At 43.2% G+C, this 22,158-nt stretch overlaps 1 protein-coding gene across 2 annotated transcripts; it reads right to left on the bottom strand.

The window, feature by feature from the left end:
- Nucleotides 1-6,795: 6,795 nt before the first annotated feature.
- LOC130119378 (keratin, type I cytoskeletal 13-like) lies at nucleotides 6,796-12,173 on the bottom strand. Of its 2 annotated transcripts, none has more exons than XM_056287850.1 (7): nucleotides 11,670-12,173; nucleotides 9,902-9,984; nucleotides 9,347-9,503; nucleotides 8,360-8,521; nucleotides 7,895-8,020; nucleotides 7,325-7,548; nucleotides 6,796-7,009 (listed from the first exon to the last, which is right to left on the bottom strand). In XM_056287850.1, the coding sequence occupies exons 1-7, from the start codon at nucleotides 12,123-12,125 to the stop codon at nucleotides 6,898-6,900; spliced, it is 1,320 nt and encodes a 439-aa protein (XP_056143825.1). In that variant the 5' UTR covers nucleotides 12,126-12,173; the 3' UTR covers nucleotides 6,796-6,897. The 2 variants fall into 2 exon arrangements, with proteins under 2 accessions (XP_056143825.1, XP_056143826.1); XM_056287851.1 differs by having other exon boundaries at nucleotides 6,796-7,006.
- Between the last annotated feature and the right edge of the window lie 9,985 nt (nucleotides 12,174-22,158).

Raw genomic sequence — 22,158 nt, 5'->3', positions numbered from 1 at the left:
TGCCCGGCACCTGTCACCTTGGCCAACTCTAGAAAAGTAATGAGTCCAACCCCTCTCCAGGAATTTGGTACCAGAGCCCATGTGGAGGTGAGCCCAACTATATCTAACAATGGTACCACTCCACCCCCGCACCAGCTCAGGCTCCTTCCCTGTCAGAGAGGTGACATTCCACATCCGAGGACCAATCTGCATTTGCTCAGCCTCCCTGGCAAAGTCTACTGTAAGGTGCTGGAAAGGAGACTCTGACTGATTGTCCAACCTCGGATCCAGGAGGAACAATGCAGATTTCGTTCTGGCCTTTGAACAACTCACCAACTCTTTACCCTTGTGGAAGTGCTGAGGAGCTTATGGGAGTTTGACCAGCAAATCTACATGAGTTTTGTAGACTTGGAGAAGGCTTACAACCGTGCAACCCGGGGCACCCTGTCGGGGGTACTGCGGGAGTATGAGGTACCGGGGCAGTTGCTACAAGCCATCTGGTCCTTGTATAACAAAAGTGAGAGCCGTGTCCGCATTCTCGGCATAAAGTCAAACACGTTTTCGGTGGGTGTCGGACTCCATCAAGGTTGTCCCTTGTCTCTGATTTTGTTTGTGATATTCATGGACAGGATCTCAAGGCATAGCCAAGGTGAGGAGTGTGTCCATTCGGGGAACCTCAGAATTGCATCTCTGCTCTTTGCAGATGATGTGGTTTTGTTGGCTTCACCAGAACGCAACCTCCAGCACACACACTGGGGCGGTTTGCAGCTGAGTGTGAAATGGCTGGGATGAGAGTCAGCACCTCCAATTCTGAAACCATGGTTCTCTACCGGAAAATGGTGGATTGCTCCCTCCACCTTGGGGATGAGTTGTTGCCTCAAGTACCTCTGGATTATCTTGTTCAAGTATATCTGGGTCGTCTAGTTCATGAGTGAGGGTAGGATGGAGCGGGAGATTGACAGGTGTATTGGTGTGGCATCAGCAGTAATGCGGACATTGTACCAGACCGTTGTGGTGACGAAGGAGCTGAGCTGGAAGGCAAAGCTCTCAATTTACCAATTCATCGTCATTCTTCCCACACCATGAGCTTAGGTTAGTGACCAAAAGGGTGAGATCGTGGATACAAGCGGCTGAAATGAGTTTCCTCCATAGGGTGTCTTGGGTCAGCCTTAGTGTTAGGGTGAGGAGCTCGGACATCCGGAGGGAGCTCGGAGTAGAGCCGCTGCTCCTTTGCATCGAAAGGAGCCAGTTGAGGTGGTTCGGGCATCTGATTAGGATGCCTCCTGGGCGCCTTCTTTTGGAGGTTTACCGGGCACGTCCAACTGGGAGGAGACCTCGTGGTAGACCCAGAACTCGCTGGAGGGACTACCTGTTCAATCTGGCCTGGGAATCCCTTGGGATCCCCCAGGATGAGCTAGAGGGCATTGTTGGGGAGAGGGACATCTGGAGTGCCCTACTTAGCTTGCTGCCACGGCGACCTGACCCCGGATAAGCAGTTGAAGATGAATGAATAAATATCTGCAGTGGTGCAAACATGTTGTAAGTACATAAGTCTTGCCTTCAGATTTGCTGTTTTATTATTAAAGTCTTTGATTCTTCTCCCAAGTGGCCTCCTAGCCATAACTTTAGCACCTTGGCAATATCTATGGACCAAGTCTATAAATTCTTTATGCTCAGCAGTGGCCAATGGGTACATGCCTTTGGTAAGAAAAGATGTGACAAGAGAGTCAATTTTATTTTGTGTCACTGGACCACGTTCAAAGAGAGTAGCAAATAGAGTAATTTGTTTGTATGAGGTCCTGCTTTTTTTTCTTTCTTTTTTTTCTGCTTTTCCCACTGGCAAATTCATTTTCTTCAAATTCCTTTATTTTGTCAGGGTGCCTTCGTTTTAAGTGGGTTTTAAAATTTGATGTCGTTTGAAGAGTGCCACATATTATTACCTTTTTGTTAGTGTACAGCTGACACTCAGCCTCTATCTTTCTGTTGGGGATCTGCTTCACTATTTGGAAGTATTCCTTATCCAGCATTGCACATTTGAACACTGGTTTGGCTTCTTCTGCAGATGTGGCAGATGATGGGCCAGCCTGGCCAGGCTCTGATGGTTCATTGCCACTCATCCCCTGAGATGACTGACTTCTACCTAAATAAAAATGTATAAAGATACCATTAAATTGATTAGACCTACCATTTGTAACTTAAAACCAACAGCATTCAAAAAACACTAATAACTCAAATAATAGACACTAAAACACAGCCATTTATGTGTTACTTCAGCATTATCCAGGAATGGAGTCAATTCACTTTGAATTGTATCAACTCTCTATAATCCATATCGTAAAATGTTTTGTACAAAAATATGAGCAACATTTCGCTTTAAAGTAAAGATCAGAATGAAAGGTTTTTAAATGATACATGACTTGCTTTCTTAAAATCTATGACGAGTTTTTTTTTCTTTTTTTCTTTACCTGAATATTAACCTGACCATCCCCTGGCATAGTGAAATGTTATCCTTATCCTCAAGAGAACTGCACAAGTTATTTCTCTGACAACTATTAAGAATAGCTGCTATAAAATGGCTAAATGTAGCTATGCAAGAAATTAATATTGTCCTAAGTTACAGAAGTTGCTAACAATTAATCTCGCTAATGAAGTTTCCCGTATGGTGACTAACCATGAGATGCCACTGTTCCAGGCTGCCTGAGTGTGTCTGTGACTTTAACTGGTATGCTAACGTTACTAGCTAGTAAGTATATTTGCCAGTTCTAGAGTACATGTGTTTGCTAATTGCCCTTTTCTTCTATCGTATTGTAGAGTCATTCAGAAAGCTTGCCTTAGCGTGCAATATCTGATCATATTGTGATTACATGCCTTTATCTTAGGGGAAATTTTCACCAAACACCAAAGCAGCTTCGTTCCTTAAGCTACTGCTCACAAGAAACACAAATGAAATACGGTAGTTCACAATGACTGTAATACTGGACCCGATAGGACATGTCACGTGATTCACTTGCATTTAGCCAAAGACTTTGATTAGGCTAATTGTTGTAGTTTTATTTTACAGTTTAAACCTGGGGATAAAAATGTATTATTTGAGAATAAAATTATATATTAAATGATGTATTTTAAGTATTTCAAATACACAAATACAAGCTCTGAAAGTATTTTGTTACAAATTACATCTTATTTTTTTCTGTCTAGCAAATGACAAATGACAAATTACTCAAAAGTAATTAAATACATATTTTAAATGCATTTAATTAAAATACTGCCCACCTCTGGCTGGCTGTCTATACTTGTGTTGTTACGCAAACACACACTCACGTACACACACACACACACTCACATACACGCGCGCGCACACAAAATAAAAAAAAAATCTCCCTCTCACCCTTTTTCGGGTGGTGTGTGTCTTCCTCAAGCTCGGGTCCTCTACCAGAGGCCTGGGAGTTTGAGGGTTTTGTGCGGTATCTTAGATGTTCCTAGGACTGCACTCTTCTGGACAAAGACCTCAGATGTTATTCCTGGAATCTGCTGGAGCCACTTTCCCAGTTTGGAGGTCACAGCCCCTAGTGCTCCCATTACCACTGGGACTACTGTTGATTTCCCCTTCCACATCCAATCTAGTGCTTCCTTCAGACTTTGGTATTTCTCTAGCTTCTCATGCTCTTTCTTCCTGATGTTGCCATTGCTTGGGATTGCTACATCGATCACTATTGCTATCTGTTCCTTGTTGACCACCACCATGTCTGGTTTGTTAGCCAGCACCCACTTGTCAGTTTGGAACTTGAAATCCCACAGGATCTTAGCTTTGTCATTCTCAACCACCTTTGGCAGTGTCTCCCATTTGGACTTGGGGACTTCCAGTATGTATTCTACTACTGCTACTACTACTACTTTCAGCTGCTCACTTTAGGGGTCGCCACAGCGGATCATCCATTTCCATTTCTTCCTGTAATTTGCATCTTCCTCTGTCACACCAGCCGCCTGCATGTCTTCCCTCACCACATCCATAAACCTCCTCTTTGGCCTTCCTCTTTTCCTCTTCCCTGGCAGCTCCATATACAGTGCATCCGGAAAGTATTCACACCCCTTCACTTTCCCCACATTTTGTTATGTTACAGCCTTATTCCAAAATGGATTAGATTCCTTTTTTTCTCATCAATCTACATACAATACCCCATAATGACAAAGCAAAAAAGGTTTTGTAGAAATGTTTGCAAATTTATTAAAAATAAAAAACTGAAATATTGCATGTACATAAGTATTCACACCCTTTCCTCAGTACTTGGTTGAGGCACCATTGGCAGCGATTACAGCCTCAAGTCTTCTTGGGTATGAAGCTACAAGCTTGGCACACCTATATTTGGGGTATTTCTCCCATTCTTCTCTGCAGATCCTCTCAAGCTCTGTAAGGTTAGATGGGGAATGTCGCTGCACAGCTATTTTCAGGTCTTTCCAGAGATGTTCAATGGGGTTCAAGTCTGGGCTCTGGCTGGGCCACTCAAGGGCATTCACAGACTTGTCCCGAAGCCATTCCTTCGTTGTCTTGGCTGTGTGCAAAGGTAAACCTTTGCCCCAGTCTGAGGTCCTGAGCGCCCTGGAGCAGGTTTTTAATCAAGGATCTCTCTGTACTTTGCTCCATTCATCTTTCCCTCGATCCTGACTAGTCTCCCAGTTCCTGCTGCTGAAAAACATCTTTACAGCATGATGCTGCCACCACCATGCTTCACTGTAGTGATGGTATTAGCAAGGTGATGAGAGGTGCCTGGTTTCCTCCAGACGTGACGTTTGGCATTCAGGCCAAAGACTTCAATCTTGGTTTCATCAGACCAGAGTATCTTGTTTCTCATGGTCTGAGAGTCCTTTAGTTGCTTTCTGGCAAACTCCAAGCAGGCTGTCATGTGCCTTTTACTGAGCAGAGGCTTCCGTCTGGCCACTCTACCATAAAGGCCTGATTGGTGGCGTGCTGCAGAGATGGTTGTCCTTCTGGAAGGTTCTCCCATCTCCACAGAGGAACGCTGGAGCTCTGTCAGAGTGACCATCAGGTTCTTGGTCACCCCCCTGACCAAGGCCCTTCTCCCCCGATTGCTCAGTTTGGCTGGGCGGCCAGCTCTAGGAAGAGTCCTGGTGGATCCAAACTTCTTCCATTTACAAATGATGGAGACCACTGTGCTCTTCGGGACCTTCAAGCTGTAGAAAATTTTTTGTACTCTTCCCCAGATCTGTGCCTCGATACAATCCTATCTCGGATGTCCACAGACAATTCCTTTGACTTCATGGCCTGGTTTCTGCTCTGACATGCACTGTCAACAGTGGGACCTTATATAGACAGGTGTGTGCCTTTCCAAATCATGTCCAATCAATCGAATTTACTACAGGTGGACTCCAATCAAGATGTAGAAACATCTTAAGGATGATCAATAGAAACAGGATGAACCTGACCTCAATTTTGAGTGTCATAGCAAAGGGTGTGAATACTTATGTACATGCAATATTTCATTTTTTTATTTTTAATAAATTTGCAAAAATTTCTACGAAACCTTCTTTGCTTTGTCATTATGGGGTATGGTGTGTAGATTGATGAGAAAAAAAATGAATTTAATCCATTTTGGAATAAGGCTGTAACATAACAAAATGTGGGGAAAGTGAATGGGGTGTGAATACTTTCCAGATGCACTATACAGCATCCTTCTCCCAATATACCCAGCATCTCTTCTCCACACATGTCCAAGTCATCTCAATCTTGCCTCTCTTGCTTTGTCTCCAAACCGTCCAACTTGAGCGGTCCCTCTAATAGAACTGTTCCTAATCCAGTCCTTCTTTGTCACTCCCAATGAAAATCTTAGCATCTTCAGCTCTGCCACCTCCAGCTCCATACTTCCAGTCTGTATTCAGTACAGATATTATTGTACACTATCCCAGGCACTTGGTTATGCCTTTCAATGTACAGTTTCCTAGCTAGCATTTTACACCCTACTACTAAGTGATTGACTGTCTCAGGGGCATCTTTGCACATCCTGCACTTTAGGTCTTGTCTGGTGTGGTAGACCCCTGCCTCAACTGATCTGGTCCTGAGTGCCTGTTCTTGTGCTGCTAGAGCCTCATCTATCCTTCAGTCCAGCCTTTCCCAACCACTGGGAGGATTTCTTGATATCAGCTACTACATCTTGTATCTGTTGATGGTACATCCCATACATACATGCAATTCGGTGGGCACTTAACTGAAAGCATCCTGCTGCTGTTTCTTGTGTGTATTGTACTGTGAATCCAGAAACCTAAACATTGTTCATTTCATACTCTACCAACTTAGGTCAGCCAACTCTGTCTTCTTTTAAAGACCTATTTTTACAAAAAGGCTTTTAAAATGTCTTAATTGTAGCGTGATTCTGTTTCTATACTTTTAGTTCATTGCTTTTGAACACCTTTCTTTTATGTTGTTGTTATTGCTGCTTTCCCACTTTGTTTTGATCTTTTATTGGCATTGGCGTTTTATTGGCTTTTTTTCTTCATTTTAACACGTTTCTTTTGATTTTCTTCATTTTAGGAATTGGGACCTCAAAAATGTTAGCGCCATGCTTTATCCATTGAGATACACAGGGAATTGAACCGCTAACACTGGTGGTGTTAGTGGTATACTCAACCCCATTAGTAATACAGGGAATGGAACTTCTAACTCCAGTGGTCTTATGAGTCCAAATACACTCTTTGTCTCTTAAACTATAAGTAATATCTTGTCACATTTGTTGAACATATGTAATTTTTTTAGTCTGTATGGGAGTGTGTTTGAACAAAAGACTAAACAGACAAAGATTTAAGTTTCAATTCCTCGGAAGACTTTTATTTGTTCTTTATTTTTGATGGTCAGAGGTCAGGTACATTTCAGACCCTTCTGTGAGGAGGGAAAGAGCCCATTGGTCTTCACAGGTTGTTGCTAAGGGTTTCTGTGGTGGAACTGACCACCCTTCCATCTACCACCTCCTCAACGATGGTCACAACTTTATGGGATGTGGTCTTGGTGGAAATACTACTGCTGAGAAAGAAACACCATGGTAATGTTTAACCATTCTAGCAGGTATTTTGCTCATCATTTCACTTCACATATGTTTGACAAAGGCAATCCAATCAAAATCTGTTACTGCCCTCACCCTTTCACCCAGTATGTTTATTATTTACTCTTTTGGCTAATTAGCTTATCCAGAGACTATAAGATTAAATAGAAATTGTAGGATAAAATAGAATTCCTGGTTCACCATAGTGACAGAAAAAAATCCTTAGACAAGTACCTGTACATTTACACTAGGGTGCATTTTGCTATGATTTTGGGGGAGCTTAAAACGTGTCTCACCTGCTGCTGGTGTCTCCGTCCAGTAGCCTCCGGTATTCGGCAATCTCCATCTCCAGCCGGGTCTTGATGTCCAGGAGCATCTGGTACTCTTGTCCCTGGCTCTCCAGGTTGCTCCGGAGCAGCACCAGCTGTTCCTCCATGCTGGTCACGCAGGTCTGGTATTCAGCAAGTGCCATGGCATAACGATTCTGTGTTTCAGCCACGGTGTTCTCTAATGACGCTTTCTATAGGCAAACAGATCAAGAGCAGCCAAACAATCAGGCAGACTGGCTGTCACAATGGGTTGGGTTTAATTTAACCCAATTTCCCCTCAGGGATGAATAAAGTATTTCTGATTCTGATTGACCTGGGCCTCACAAAGAATTCAGCCAATATAAGAGGTAATAATGCATGCATTTTTATAGTACATTTCTCATTGAAAACAAATCTCAATTAGTGACAAGTTTAAAAGCAATGAGATGCAATTTCTGCCTCTGGTGCTAAAGTTGTTTTGTTAAAGGTTTGCTGATCACAGGTTTATCATACACAAACAGGAAGTGACTAGTAGCTCAGTGACTTTGGGGGGATTACCATGCTGAGCTGTGACTGCAGCTCGATCTCCAGGCTCTGTAGTGTGCGCTTGACCTCTGTTACTTCTGACTTGGAAATCTGGAGGGTTTCTGTGTTTATGGTCACCTCTTTGTTCAGTGTCTCAGTCTGTAGAACGGGTAGGGAAAAAAAATCATTAAATATTATTTGCCATGTAGTTATGGTATGCTTTGAATGGGGCCACAGACTTTTTAGGAGATATTCTCTTTGCTGTTTGACTGTTGGAATACTCTGGAAATAACCCTCATTTTTTGAAATAGTTTCTTTACAGGATCAGGTGAAATATGGTGTGATAAATAAATGGGTTTGTAGATTATGCAATCCTCCTACCATTGTGTGTGGCAGATTAATAAAAGTTATCGAATTCTTTTTTTCCTGATTTCAATAGAATGATATACAAAAGCACTACGTTTGTCTATCCAGAACAAACTGACATCATTGCCTCACCTTGGACTGGAACCATGATTCTAGGTCCCTGCGGTTCTTGGCAGCAACCCCCTCGTAGTGCTCCCTGATCTCTTCCATGATTTTGGTCAGATCCTGCTGAGGAGCAGCATCCACCTCCACATTGACCTGACCACTCATCTGCATCTGCATGGCCAACAGCTCCTACAGCAATACCCACAGTAAAGTTAGATTAAACAAATTTAACACTCTGCAAACGTTAACCTTTATAGAGATTCTCCTACCTGCTAAACACCCAGGATCTCCAAACATGTTACTTTTTCTTTTTGGTCTTTTTTTGGGGGGATTTTCCCCCATTTTTCTCCCCAATTGTACTTGGCCAATTACTGCACTCTTCCGAGCCGTCCTGGTTGCTGCTCCACCCCATCTGCCAATCTGGGGAGGGCTACAGACTACCACATGTCTCCTCCGATACATGTGGAGTCACCAGCTGCCTCTTTTCACCTGACAGTGAGGACTTTCACCAGGGGAACGTAGCAAGTGGGAGGATCACGCTATCCCCCCCCCCCAAACAGATGCCCCAACCGACCAGAGGAGGCACTAGTGCAGCAACCAGGACACATACCCACATCAGGCTTCCCACCCGCAGACATGGCCAATTGTGTCTGTAGGGACTCCTGACCAAGCCAGAGGGATTCAAACTGGCAATCCCCGTGTTGGTAGGCAACAGAATAGACCACTACGCCACCCAGACACCCAATGTTACTTTTTCTTGACCACCTGTAAACAAATGTAATCTCAAAGAGCTTGTAACCCGAATGCTTTATTTTATAATTCTTATGAATAAGTGTAGTATATTTTGTGTGTCTGTCCTTTAAAAAGGTGGATATAAGTGTAACTTTGGCCCAAACATGCTCTAAATGCAGCCTATGTTGTGGCCACTGTTTACTCTTCCCCATAGCTGAAGACATGGAGCTCAAATACTTGGACCAGCTCCTGCATTGCTTGTATCTTTCAGATCATACTGACCTCCTTGTGATTTTTCTTAAGGAAGACCAACTCCTCTCTCAGCCCCTCGATCTGCAGCTCAAGGTCAGCTCTAGTGAGGGTCAGCTCGTCCATAACCCTCCTCAGCCCGATGATGTCTGCCTCCACCGACTGACGCATGGCTAGCTCGTTCTCATACCTGCACACATAAGAGTTTTATGTATTGTTTCTAAATTGGCTTCCCGTGGTTTAAGTGGATAGCTTAGAGAAAGCCTAAAGATTATTATGATGAGTCAAGAGGAGAGGAAAGAGAAGAGGGTAGATAAAGAATTAAAGAAGAAACGAGGGGGAGAGGAGTGAAGGGGAGAGATGAGAAGAAAACTGAAAAGGAGAGGCTAGCAAAGGAGAGAAAATGGTATTTAAACAGACAACTTTAAGAACAAGCCAATGAGAAGCTTCATCAAACAGACTACTTTTGTCATCTAGAAGTCACAAAAACATTTGTTTTTGCACATAGTTTATTAAACATGGTAGATACTTGTCAGGTTGTCCCAACAGCAATGATTATTGATTAAATGTCATAACAATCTTACTCACTTAACCCTGAAGTCATCAGCAGCTAGCTTAGCATTGTCGACAGCAAGGTAGACTCCACCATTGACACTGATGGCATTCTGGATCTGAATGGAGAGGAAAAAAAAGAGATTTCATTCTTACTGGTTTCATCAAACTGCATTTTTGGAATTTTGGCATCCATTTAGGAAATATATATAGCCAAAGGTGTTTAACCTTAAAATGAAGGGGACATAAGCTTTTGATATGCACGTAACTATAATTTAATCTGCTTTAAATTTCTGTTTGTTGGTCTGTCTATCTGCCTTTCTTCCTGGACTCAGACTTTGTTTAGACAGGGTACACCTGGACCACCACCTGCAGTGATAACAGACAGTCATGAGAAAAAATAATCTGATATGAATGGGATGTCCCCTGTCACCAGATAAGATTATTTTATGGCGGGTGCTAAGGGGCAGGGAATTGTATGAAGACATTTCTGTTGATTTTATTCCTTGCAACAGCTAAATTTGCTTAAGACCTTTCCGTTTTGGACTACTTGCATGTGGATCCCACAACTCTTTTAGCAAATACATTTTATTTATGCTATGTTGGATTCCAAACGAAAAACACAGTTGGTGTTGAGTTGAATATTTTTCTGTACCTCCTTCCAAAACACTCATTTGCTTTGTCTCTGTATATAAAGATTGGTGATGAATTTATTGATAGCTAGGTATAGCACTAATACCATAATCATATAACAGATTTCAAAGTAAATATGTGGTGGCTGACATTCCATACGAGTGTTGTCATAGCTAAAAGGAAATCGTAATTGCTGATCATTTTTGTTTTTATTTATGTCTGAATATGTGTTAATTTGCTCGTAACTGGTTTGGCAGTCCACTTTGGTCGATGGGCATTGCTATTATATTGCTGAGCATTTGTGTTGCATGGTTGTAGTGAGGTGTTTGTTTATAAAGGTTATAGTAAAGGTTTGAAATTAAAGTTATATAATGTCAGTTGGCCCTTGGTATAATATAATTGTTGAATAATGTCATGATAAAGTTGTCTGTGTTATGACAATATAACACCACTGTAGTGTCTAACATGTTTTGCATATAAGTGTAAACTCCACTTTCACATTGATCATCTGGATCACCACGGCCTTGGTGCTCCTGGCCTTCATGATTTACAAATTAAACACTGGGATTGGCATAACTAATGCCATCTAATGGATGCACGTTCACATTACATGCAAACCTCTATTTTTAACTTTGCTAGGGTTTTTTTATTGAGGCTGGTCTCTAATAAGCTTTCGGTCTTTTGATACCTTCAGCAATCCCAAATCACATGCATTGTACTTTGAGATTGAGATGAATAGCTAGGGTCATATGAAGACATTTTCTGCAGTTTGTATCTAATACCCTGTGTAGTGTTTCTTATTTAGCATGACAATCATAGCAATGTTAATACAGTTAAAATGGTATTTCAACATTGCTTTTCTTACACACAAGACAAACATAAGACACAGATGAAAGATTAAATTAAAAAGAAACAGTGGCAAAAATAAACACACAAGCATAAGGTTGGTGGGAATATAAACCCCAGAAAGAGTAAGGGCTTAGTGAATGTGTATGGTTCTGTGTATATAAGCATGTATGGATGGTAGGGGAAGGGTGGGGAACGTGGTCAGTGCAATGAGGTGAAAGTTGAGATTTGGGTTGTTGGCCTAGTACTGAAACCTGATAGAACAAACAGGGCGATGGTCACTCATAGCAGCAGGGAGTCAGCAAAAAAGGGTCCTCTTACATACCTTTCCCTGGAGATCGATGATGGTGACCTGGAAGGCACTGTAGTCTCTGGTGGCAGGAGAGGTTTTGCTCTCCAGGAACTGTCTGATCTTCAGCTCCAGCTCAGCATTGGCCTTTTCCAGGGAACGGACCTTCTCCAGGTAGGTGGCCAGGCGGTCGTTCAGATTTTGCATGGTGGCCTTCTCGTTGGCGGAGATGTCAATCTCATCGCCCAGGTTGCACCTGACAGCTGCCCTGCCACCAAAACCGTAGCCAGCACCGGCAGCAGCACCCCCACCACTGGAGTACAACTGGGATGAACTGGCAGTGGAGATACGGACACCACCACTCACAGCACCACCATACATGCTTCCAGCCCGCATGCTCATACGCGCTCCACCACCACTGACCATGGAATAGCGGGAGGTGCCCCCAAAGGAGGACCTCATGGACCCAGATGATGCCACCAAGGATGTCATGTCTTCTGTGTTTTTCAGGAGTGGTGGTACAGCTGGAGGTTGAATTTCAGCACAGGCTGGAGAGGAGAGAGTGAAGAGCCAAATTCAGAGCTGTGTTTTATACAAACCGATGGCTGGGAGGGAGAGGGGTAGGGGGTGGGGTGGCAAGGAAAGGGAGGGAGGTATAAGTTGTACCAAGTGTAAAAGGAAATATCCTCCTCTTGTGGTTAGAATGTTTCCTTGGCATGTAAAACAGAGCTAGCAGGCCAGTGGGAGTGGCATGAAAATATCAGATCTATCCATCTCCTGTGCTTTCACCTGCTAGTTTTCACATGAACAGTGATTGGTGAATGCCATTTCTCATATACCGGCTTGTCAAAAATGAAACTCACACTGGGTGGGAGTGTGGGGGGGGGGGGGTTGAGGCAGGGACATGCTCAGACCTGGTTGACATTTATACTCGACCTATTATTTAGCTCGAGCTTCTTCTGTTCTTTTTGTGAATTAATTTCTACCATGAAAAAACAAAACAAAACCCATTATCCCGTCAGAAAGGCTTTGGTCTGTCTGATTTGAAAACAGCTTGACTTTCCTGAACTTTTCCATCACTTATTGAGTAAATCTTGACAAGCGTTTATCACACTGTCATGTTGGTGCATAACCTGGTTTAAAGAGTAAATCCCTTGTTTGATAAAGACAAGCCCCTGTCACCCAGCTGGAGCAATGTGAAGCCCCACCTGATCTTGAATAAACGTCTCAGACAATGAAAATTGATCTCTGAAGTGAGGAATGCCTGCTCACATGCATAAAGATCAACAAAACAATCAAAGCTAACGTTAAATCACATATAACTAAAGGTCTTGGAGAGAAAACCATAGTATTCAAATTAAATCATTTGAGGTTATCGACCCTTTGCCTTCATTTTGTTTGGTCGATCTAAATGTCTGAGTTGTATTAGTGTATGTATCTATATCGATCTCTGCAGCAACACACCTATGTAATGTATTCTTCTGTTACTCTGAATTTAGATGATGTGATTAAGTCTGAGTAATACAGATTACCTACCCTTTGGAGTAGGTCGGTGACAAGTGTATGAGGCTCCCTGGAGGAGACATTTGTGGTATTTTGCTGCAAGCATGTTCTCATAATAGCACTGCTGCATTTCTCAATACTGGAACAAGCAGGTAGATTTTTCACATTAATTCATTACAGACAAAGATCGATTTCATTTCATGTACACATAATTGCATCTTTGATCTCTTTCAATGTCATCAAGAGCATTTGGAATCGGCTGGAAATCTTATTTTAACTGTGTTTAACCATGTACTCACTGTATTCTGATTGAGTGTTGAGGGCATCAAAGCTATTGAAGCGGGTGGTATTAAATACCCAGAAAATACTGAGAGAGTCTTAATGGGGCAAGTGGAGTAAAGTATTGCAGAAAATGAAAAAACAACAACTTTGCTGGATGTCAAAGTGAAAAACAATGGCTTTGGGGGCATCTGGGTGGCATGGTGGTCTATTCTGTTGCATACCAACACAGGGCTCACCGCTTCGAATCCCTGTGTTACCTCCGGCTTGGTCGGGCGTCCCTACAGACACAATTGGCCATGTTTGCAGGTGGGAAGCTGGATGTGGGTATGTGCGCTGGTCACTACACCAGTGCCTCCCCTGGTTGGTCGGGGCGCCTGTTCGGGGGGACTGGGGGGAATAGCGTGATCCTCCCACGGGCTACGTCCCCCTGGCGAAACTCCTCACTGTCAGGTGAAAAGAGGCAGCTGGCGACTCCACATGTATCGGAGGAGACGTGGTAGTCTGCAGCCCTCCCCGGATTGGCAGAGAGAGTTGAGGAGTAATCAGGACAGCTCGGAAGAGTGGAGTAATCAGCCAAGTACGATTGCAGGGAGAGCTTGGTCTGCTGCATCCTGTGAGCCCTGCCTGGAACTGCGCCCGAAGAAGTAACACCGAGGGCGGTCTGACAGGATGCAGAAGCGGAGCAGGCTAAGCTAACTCCTAGCCCATGCAGACTGACAGTTCCGATAACACCGAGGGTGGTCTGGTGGTGGCCTCGCCTGGCATTGACCATGGTGTTCTTAGTGTCATCGTGTGGAGTACGGGGAGTTGTGTTGAGTGTGTCTGGCTGAGAGAGGTGGCATTACATCGTCCGAGGGAGCCTGGTCCGTGCATCCGGTGGGCCCAAGGACCACGTCCCCCGCCCGGAGCTGCGCCCGAATAGGAAACACCGAGGGCAGTCTGACAGGACACGGAAGCGGGGCAGGCTAAGCTAACTGCTAGCCCATGCAGACCGGCAGTTCTGACGTTATCCTGGCTGGCGTTTGTTCCCTTGGACAGTGATTTTTTTAGTTTAGTTTGGATATATGTGTTGTTTGGATATGTGTGTTCTTGTATTATTTGGATATGTGTTTTTGTCTTTGTGTTGCACTGCTGTGGGCTGGGGGAAACAATATTTCGTTTCCTTCCATGTACACAAGTACATGAAATGAAATGACAAAGTGTTCCTGATTCCTTATCTTTAGCAATTGCAGTAGCTTTGGTGAATGATATTGTTAAACTACAATTCACACAACTTACACAAATTTTCAAATCCAGTCAAGATATTGGGGTTTGGAAAAGATTTGAATATTGAAACAGAGAATGTCCTGGACCCCCATTGTAACTCAGCATGTTTGGGAGAATCACTTTAACTTGCGGCCGTGCATGACGGGTCCTGATGGCCCAGATGAACTCTTCTTCTCTGAGTCTGTCTGAGAGAATTGCCGCCAAGACTCTCCTATCGCGAGGAACTCAAACTTTCATAATGTGGTAATCCACAACATTACCAAGGCTGTATCTCAATGTGAAGTCACATCAGGACAGATCAGTTTTTATTGTTCCCAAAGTAAAATGACTCATACAAGGAAGCTGACTTAGTGTGAAACACCAGCGATTGATTGCAGCATTATGAAAGTAAAAAGTCTTAGAATGTTTTATAATATCTGTGAAATCTCTATGAATCTCAACATATCAGTGAATGTTAGAGGGGCACTGGGAAGAAGGGTAGTTGGGAAATTCTTCATCTAAGGGATTTTCATGGTTACATCTTATTTTCTTATCCATTAATTATTAGCATGATACTGTAATCACACAATTGATAGTTCAAGACAAGGAATCCAGATGATCAAAGCCATATACCAGTCTTGCACATAATAATAAAAGCACGGGGCATCCAGGTAGCACATCAGTCTATTCTGTTGCCTGCCAACGTGGGGATTGCCGGATCAAATCCCTGTGTTACCTCCGGCTTGGTTGGGCGTCCCTACAGACACAATTGGCTGTGTCTGCGTGTGGGAAGCCCGATGTGGGTATGTGTCCTGGTCGCTGCACTAGCGCCTCCTCTGCTTGGTTGGGGCGCCTGTTTAGGGGAAGGGGGGACTGGGGGGAATAGCATGATCCTCCCACGTGCTACGTCCCCCTGGCAAAACTCCTGACTGTCAGGTGAAAAGAAGCGGCTGGTGACTCCACATGTATCGGAGGGGGGCACGTAGTAGTCTGCAGCCCTACCCGGCTCATCAGAGGGGGTGGAGCAGTGACAGGAACTGCTCAGAGAGCAGGGTGATTGGCCGGATACAATTGGGGAGAAAAAGGGGGAAATTTTTCTTAATAAATAAATAAAATAATAATAATAATAAATGTGTCTACTCATAAAAACTTGGTCAATTCAGGTCTTGTTGAAAAGGTTGCCCAGGTCATAGCGCTTCTTACATAATATTTGTTGTCAGGACTTTAGGTAGAAAATCAGGCAAGCCAGTCACCCTCCGGCTCCACAGGCTGTGGGTCGCGTTCAGATCAGAGCATGTCTAAATATTCTGTTGAGTTCAGTGTGCTTGTAACATCTTTTTGCAGCTCACGCCTTTTGTTAGTGCCTTTGTTAATTCGAAATAGGCTCATCTTTTAAATCAATTCCATTTGATGATTTTAGTTAAATGTGTAAAACTCATTTCATGATGAGAATTTACACAAAGGGTCTACGTTTGAAAACAGTCTTAATTTATGTCGCATTTTAATGGAACAGATGGAAGTTGCCCATCTGCGTTGGCTATCAAAAATTAAAATCGGGGATTTTGTTCGCTTGGATACAGCCATCTGACGCAATGCGTTGCTGACATACTGCGTGCAGTGGAACACAAGTCACTGACTGCAAGAGATTGAAAAAGCAATGGTCAGTGCAATGCTCATCAAAAACAATGCTCAAGGACTTCAGTGGGGCTTGGGGGTAAAGCTAACAACGTTTTTTTTTTGTTTTTTGGATTTTGATTTTGATATACTTTGTTAATCCCCATGGGGGAAATTATGCTCTGCATTTAACTCATTCTAGCTGTGTAGCTAAGAGCAGTGGGCCGGCCGCCGTGCAGCGCCCGGGGACCAACTCCAGTTCGTCTTGCCATGCCTTCGGTCAGGGGCACAGACAAGAGTACTAGCCCTAACGTGAATGTTTTTTTTTTAATGGTGGGGGAAACCGGAGCACCCAGAGAAAACCCACCCCAGACACAGGGAGAACATGCAAACTCCACACAGAGGACAAAGTTGGACAACCCCGGGGTTGAACCCAGTACCTTCTTGCTGTGAGGTGACAGTGCTAACCACTGAGCCACCATGCCACCCAAATGATAGCCTCGTTGAATCAAGTTAAAGACTCCTAATAACTACTCAGGTTCCCCTGAATAATGCACAATCCCCCAAACCACACACCATAGAGATGACGAGAGGGCTCCCTCCATGAGGGGTAAGCTACTGTATGAAGCTCATGAAAGACCCTCAATTAAAATGTATCTATGAAAGAAAATCCCAAGAGTTTGCCGGGTTTCATACCAACTGTTATTACCAATGCTAAAAATGTAAGCCTTCGCGGTGCATATTGCAAAGCCCTTTAGACGGGTCACATTGCAATGGCATATGCTATCTTACCTGCAGGCCGAAGGCTCGCACAACTTATGAAAAGCTATAATAGCTTGATGCATGCTTAAGCCAACATTGTGCATTAGCGTTGTGCAGCTGGTGTCAACTCTCCTGAATGATTGACAGTAAAAGTGTATGTGGTGCCCTGTGGCCCACTCCACCCCCACCCACTCCCCACATTCCCCTTCTTCCACAAAGTTTGCCGAGGGCGGTCAGGCCCACCTGGAAAACCTGTTTCAGCTGGCCCATCATCCGTTAACCTGTCATGTGTGTTGACACTCACTTGTTCACTGAAATTCATGCTAGCCACCTGTCAAGGTAAAGTTATACAATGTGGAGGTCAGAGAAGCCGTCCCCCTCCCCCAGTTTAAAAGAAGAAACGTGGGGAGAGGCAGCTATACATTCCTAACTCTCACAATTACAGAGGTGGATTTAACAGTCACCACGAGGCTAGTCGACATAAAGGTCCTGCTTTAAAAAAAAATTAAAGTACATAATACCTAACTGTGAGCAGGTCGGGATGAGTGTAGGTTTCCTTAGCATACTTAATTTTACCCCAAAGATGAGTTTGTTTGGCAAATGGAGGTGTGAATGTTGTATAGGTGATTGTTTGTGTAGGCCCTGTTATTAAACTGGTAACCTATCTAGGGTGTTTGGTTGTTTTCTGCTGGGATGGGGTACCAGCCTCCCATTACTCTGAACTGGATTAGGTGGGTGCAAAATACAAATAAATGAAAAACTAGTTACTTGTTTTGAGATGCGGTCCTCTAGTGCCAAACTATCCACTAAAATTTCCTTTCAACTGCCCATATAGCAGGGGTCTCAAATTACTGGCCCGGAGGCGGCATATGGCTGTTTTGTGCAGCCTGCGCTACTTTTTTAGATGTATAAAGAGATCCAGACTGCGTATCCATTTTGCATTGTTGCATACTAGTTTCATGGCTTTTTTCTTTTTGTCTTTTTTGTTAGAACTAGACACACAGAAAGGTTTAAGTACTCAGTTAAGATTTGTTATGAGGCCAGTTGACGAAGCCTAATGTCAGTTTTGCAGCTCTCTCTCTCTCTCTCTCCCTCTCTCTCTCTCTCTCTCTCTCTCTCTCTCTCTCTCTCTCTCTCTCTCTCTCTCTCTCTCTCTCTCTCTCTCTCTCTCTCTCTCTCTCTCTCTCTCTCTCTCTCTCGCACACACACGTACACACACACACAGACAATAGCCAGGCAACACGAGTACATAAACCCAGTAGGCTAGACCACTGCAAAACAAGTTGTTCAGTCATGCTTTCGTCCAGCTCAAGGTAATCTCTAAAATAAGGTCATTTTTATCAATTCCCGATATGCAAAAAGTTGTACATGCTTTTGTCTATTCTCAGCTTGACTATTGTAATGCACTTTCTGGTATTAGCAAGGACTCCCTCCACTGCCTGCAGTTGGTACAACACGCCACTGCTCGGCTCATTACCGGGACAAAGAAGCATGGCCATATCACTCCTGCGCTTGCCTCCCTACACTGGCTCCCTGCTATATTTCATATTGATTTTACAATTTTATTTCTCACTTTTAAGGCTTTAAATGGTCTTGCTCCTACATACATTTGTGATTTATTGACCTGGTATACACTACCTCGACCAATAAGATCAGCAGATGGCGCCCTGCTGGTTATTCCTGGGTCTTGGTTTGTCGCAAAGGGTGATCAGGCTTTTGCTGTTAGAGCCCCCACACCATGGCACTGTCTCCCTACTGAACTAAGACTAACCAAGTCTCCAGCTTCTTTTAAATCTCGTCTTGAAACTTTTTTCTTTTTTTATGAAAGCTTTTACAAATGTTTGATATTTGTTTATTTTATTTATTTATACTGTTTTTATTTCTATCCCTATTTATTTGGTCTTATTCGTTTATTGTTTTTACCTCCTCTTTGCTCATGTCTTTAGTCTTCTCATTTTTCCTTCTCTGGTTTTATTTCTTTTGTAAACCACTTTGTAAAATTGTTAAGAAATATGCTATATAAATAAAGTTATTGTCATTATTATTATTATTATTATTATTATTCATCCATCCATCCATTATCCAAACTGCGTATCCTTACTCAGGGTCATGGGGGAGCCTGGAGCCTATCCCAGCAGCCACTGTGCGGCAGGCGAGGAGACACCCTGGACAGGCTGCCAGTCCATCACAGGGCCGACACATTTAGCCACTTCTTCAACATAATTTAATTATGTTTAAGCTAGTCCTATAATGTTGTAATGTGTAATAATAAGAACAATAATGTTATTATTATTATATATTGTAATGATATAGGAATATATATCGTTAGAAATATACAGTAATAATGATGATATTGTGGCACGGTGGCACAGTGGTTAGCATGGTCGCCTCACAGCAAGAAGGTTCTGGGTTTGAGCCCCAGGGTAGTCCAACCTTGGGGGTCGTCCCGGGTCGTCCTCTGTGTGGAGTTTGCATGTTCTCCCCGTGTCTGCGTGAGTTTCCTCCGGGTGCTCCGGTTTCCTCCCACAGTCCAAAGACATGTAGGTCAGGTGAATCGGCCGTACTAAATTGTTACTAGGTGTGAATGTGTGTGTGGGCTGGGGGCTGTGATTATTATTATTATATTGTTAACCTGCCACTGAGGCTGGAACACTAGACAAACCTACCAACTGCACCCCAGAATGTTAAATCAGTTCATCAGGGCACAACATTTGCTGGGTATCCTCACCAATGCATCAAGACTATCTACCACATTCGAACTAAGCCATTATTTAGCCAGTGACGGGTGGTAATCGTCCATCCTGGACAGCGCAACTATGTCCTGCTTTTTTCATCTCTTCAAGACATTTTATATACAATCCCTCTCAGTCCTGTTCTCCTTTTTCGTTATTTACAGATTGCTCTGATATGCTCTTGAATTAAAATGAAAAATATAAGAGAAAGTTGATTTTTTTTTATCCTTTGCGGCTCTTATTTCTTTCCTCAGCGCTTGTTGGTGATGCATGTTTCAGGAGTGGTAGGAATATTTAGATGTGTTTATAAGGACACTATGTCCCAAAGCCTTGTACATATTACAACCAGTTGTTTGGTGACTTAAGATTTAGCTAGTGGTTTTTTTTGGGGGGGGGGGGGGGTTTACATGTTGCAATCAGTGTAACTTGTTCAGTGAGATAGCATTCAGCGGAATAACTAAAAGCTAAAGCTTGTAAGTGTAACGTTTCCATGTAAGTGCTTAGAAGTGTAGAGTGGCCTGGGGGGAATTTTTTAACAAGGGAGTGGTTGGACTCATAGCTAATAGCTATGGTAGCTTAACGGTGAGACCCTGGGGCCCTTCTTTATAAGGCATTTTTTAATTAAGTGCTTTTAAGAAAGATCTGTTGTGAAGTGGTTTGTATAGACAAATGATATACAGGATGCACAAATGCAGAACTGTGAAATTAATTTTTTGTTTTCAGAAATGTGTTTTTTTTTTTACAATATTGTGTCACTCTATGCACATCAAGTCAAGTTTATTTTGTATAGCCCAAAAGACAAAGTGCTTTACAACCAGAAGACATCTGTCTTAACAAGTCATTAAGTTTATAGTGTAATTTTAAGATCTTATTCATACTGAAACAATTGAAAAAAAATTGCCAGTGGGCAAAATAAAACCAAATGTTTTCTGGATTCCAGTGACATTATCTCAACACTCGTGAATTTGCGCAAGTAAAGCCGCATTGTAAAGTACTGAAATGATCGCACTGTGGGTATTTTCTTTTCTTTTTCATGCAGAACACATACCCACAGAAGAGAAAAAACTTTTCCCAGAACAGAGTTGTGGGTTTTTATGACACAAAGCCTGTGAGTCGTTCAGTGGCAAGTTATCTTTCAATCAGTCTGTCATTTAGACGCAGTCATGTCTACCGAGCTGATCAGCTGCTTTTGATTTTCACCACATTTTATTCCTGTTTGTTCTGCTGCTTGCCTGTATGCATCGCTCCTGCCTGTGCACATCCTTTGCACCCACTGCCTCTTCAATATCCACCTGTGGACTCTGTTTGACTAAAGCTTTCCAACTGAGAGAATTTTGCAGTCCTCACTCACTCACTTCCTGATTATTTCTACCGGACCTCTCAACAAACTGGACACGCTTGAACCAGTCAAAGTTTTTAAATCAAACACAGTGAAAACTGGGCGGCATGGTGGCTCAGTGGTTAGCGCGGTCGCCTCACAACAAGAAGGTCCTGGGTTCGAGCCCCAGGGTAGTCCAACCTTGGGGGTCGTTCCGGGTCGTCCTCTGTGTGGAGTTTGCATGTTCTCCCCGTGTCTGTGTGGGTGTGCTCCGGTATCCTCCCACAGTCCAAAGACATGTAAGTCAAGTGAATTGGCCATACTTAATTGTCCCTAGGTGTGTGTGTGTGTGTGTGTGTGTGTGTGTGTGTGTGGGGGGGGGGCCTGTGATGGACTGGGGGGCCTGTGATGGACTGGGGGCCTGTCTAGGGTTTCTCCCCATCTACCACCCATGACTGTTGGGATAGGCTCCGTGACCCCGGTTGGGATAATGGATGGATGGACAGTAAAAACCCATCAGTTATTTTCAGTATTTTTAAGGTTTAATTTTCAATTTGTTTTTTTTGTGTTTTTGAAGACATCTTAATTATTTCATTATGCCATGATTGGGAATAAATTGTATAGAAGTAGAAAAAATATAGCATACTTAAATATGTTTTAATTTGATTTTGCAACACAGTGAAATTAGGACGGGGACTATGAAGCCACTGTAGGTTTGGTATCGCTCCACACCTCCTCCACACTTACTGTTCAAGGTGTGGCACACACTGCATTCTTTGGAGGTTTGCATTTCTCCCCCCGGGCTCACTCACTCTCACTATTTGTTATAGACCAGTCATTCTCTCTTGCTCTCGCTCTCTCTCTCTCTCTCTCTCTCTCTCTCTCTCTCTCTCTCTCTCTCTCTCTCTCTCTCTCTCTCTCGCTCTCTCTCTCTGTCTTTCTCCCTTTCCTTGGCCCCACAAAACCACATTCATTCTGCCTTTTCTTCTCTTCCCTTTCTAATAAGTCTCATAAATCTCCCTTTTGCATTTTTTTTTGGTATAAAAAGGAAATTATTGAATATTTTTTT

Source organism: Lampris incognitus, chromosome 10, assembly GCF_029633865.1.
Source record: "Lampris incognitus isolate fLamInc1 chromosome 10, fLamInc1.hap2, whole genome shotgun sequence".
In the NCBI taxonomy this organism is placed as follows: domain Eukaryota; kingdom Metazoa; phylum Chordata; class Actinopteri; order Lampriformes; family Lampridae; genus Lampris; species Lampris incognitus.
This window is presented reverse-complemented; position numbering and strand designations above follow the sequence as displayed.

Excerpts from the sequence above, each read along its gene's own strand:
- LOC130119378 (XM_056287850.1), bottom strand. The coding sequence starts at position 12,125 with ATGACATCCTTGGTGGCATCATCTGGGTCCATGAGGTCCTCCTTTGGG. Across the intron at positions 8,021-8,359 it reads AATCATGGTTCCAGTCCAAG|ACTGAGACACTGAACAAAGA; the intron begins GTGAGGCAATGA and ends CCCGTTCTACAG. Across the intron at positions 7,549-7,894 it reads TGCAGTCACAGCTCAGCATG|AAAGCGTCATTAGAGAACAC; the intron begins GTAATCCCCCCA and ends GTTTGCCTATAG.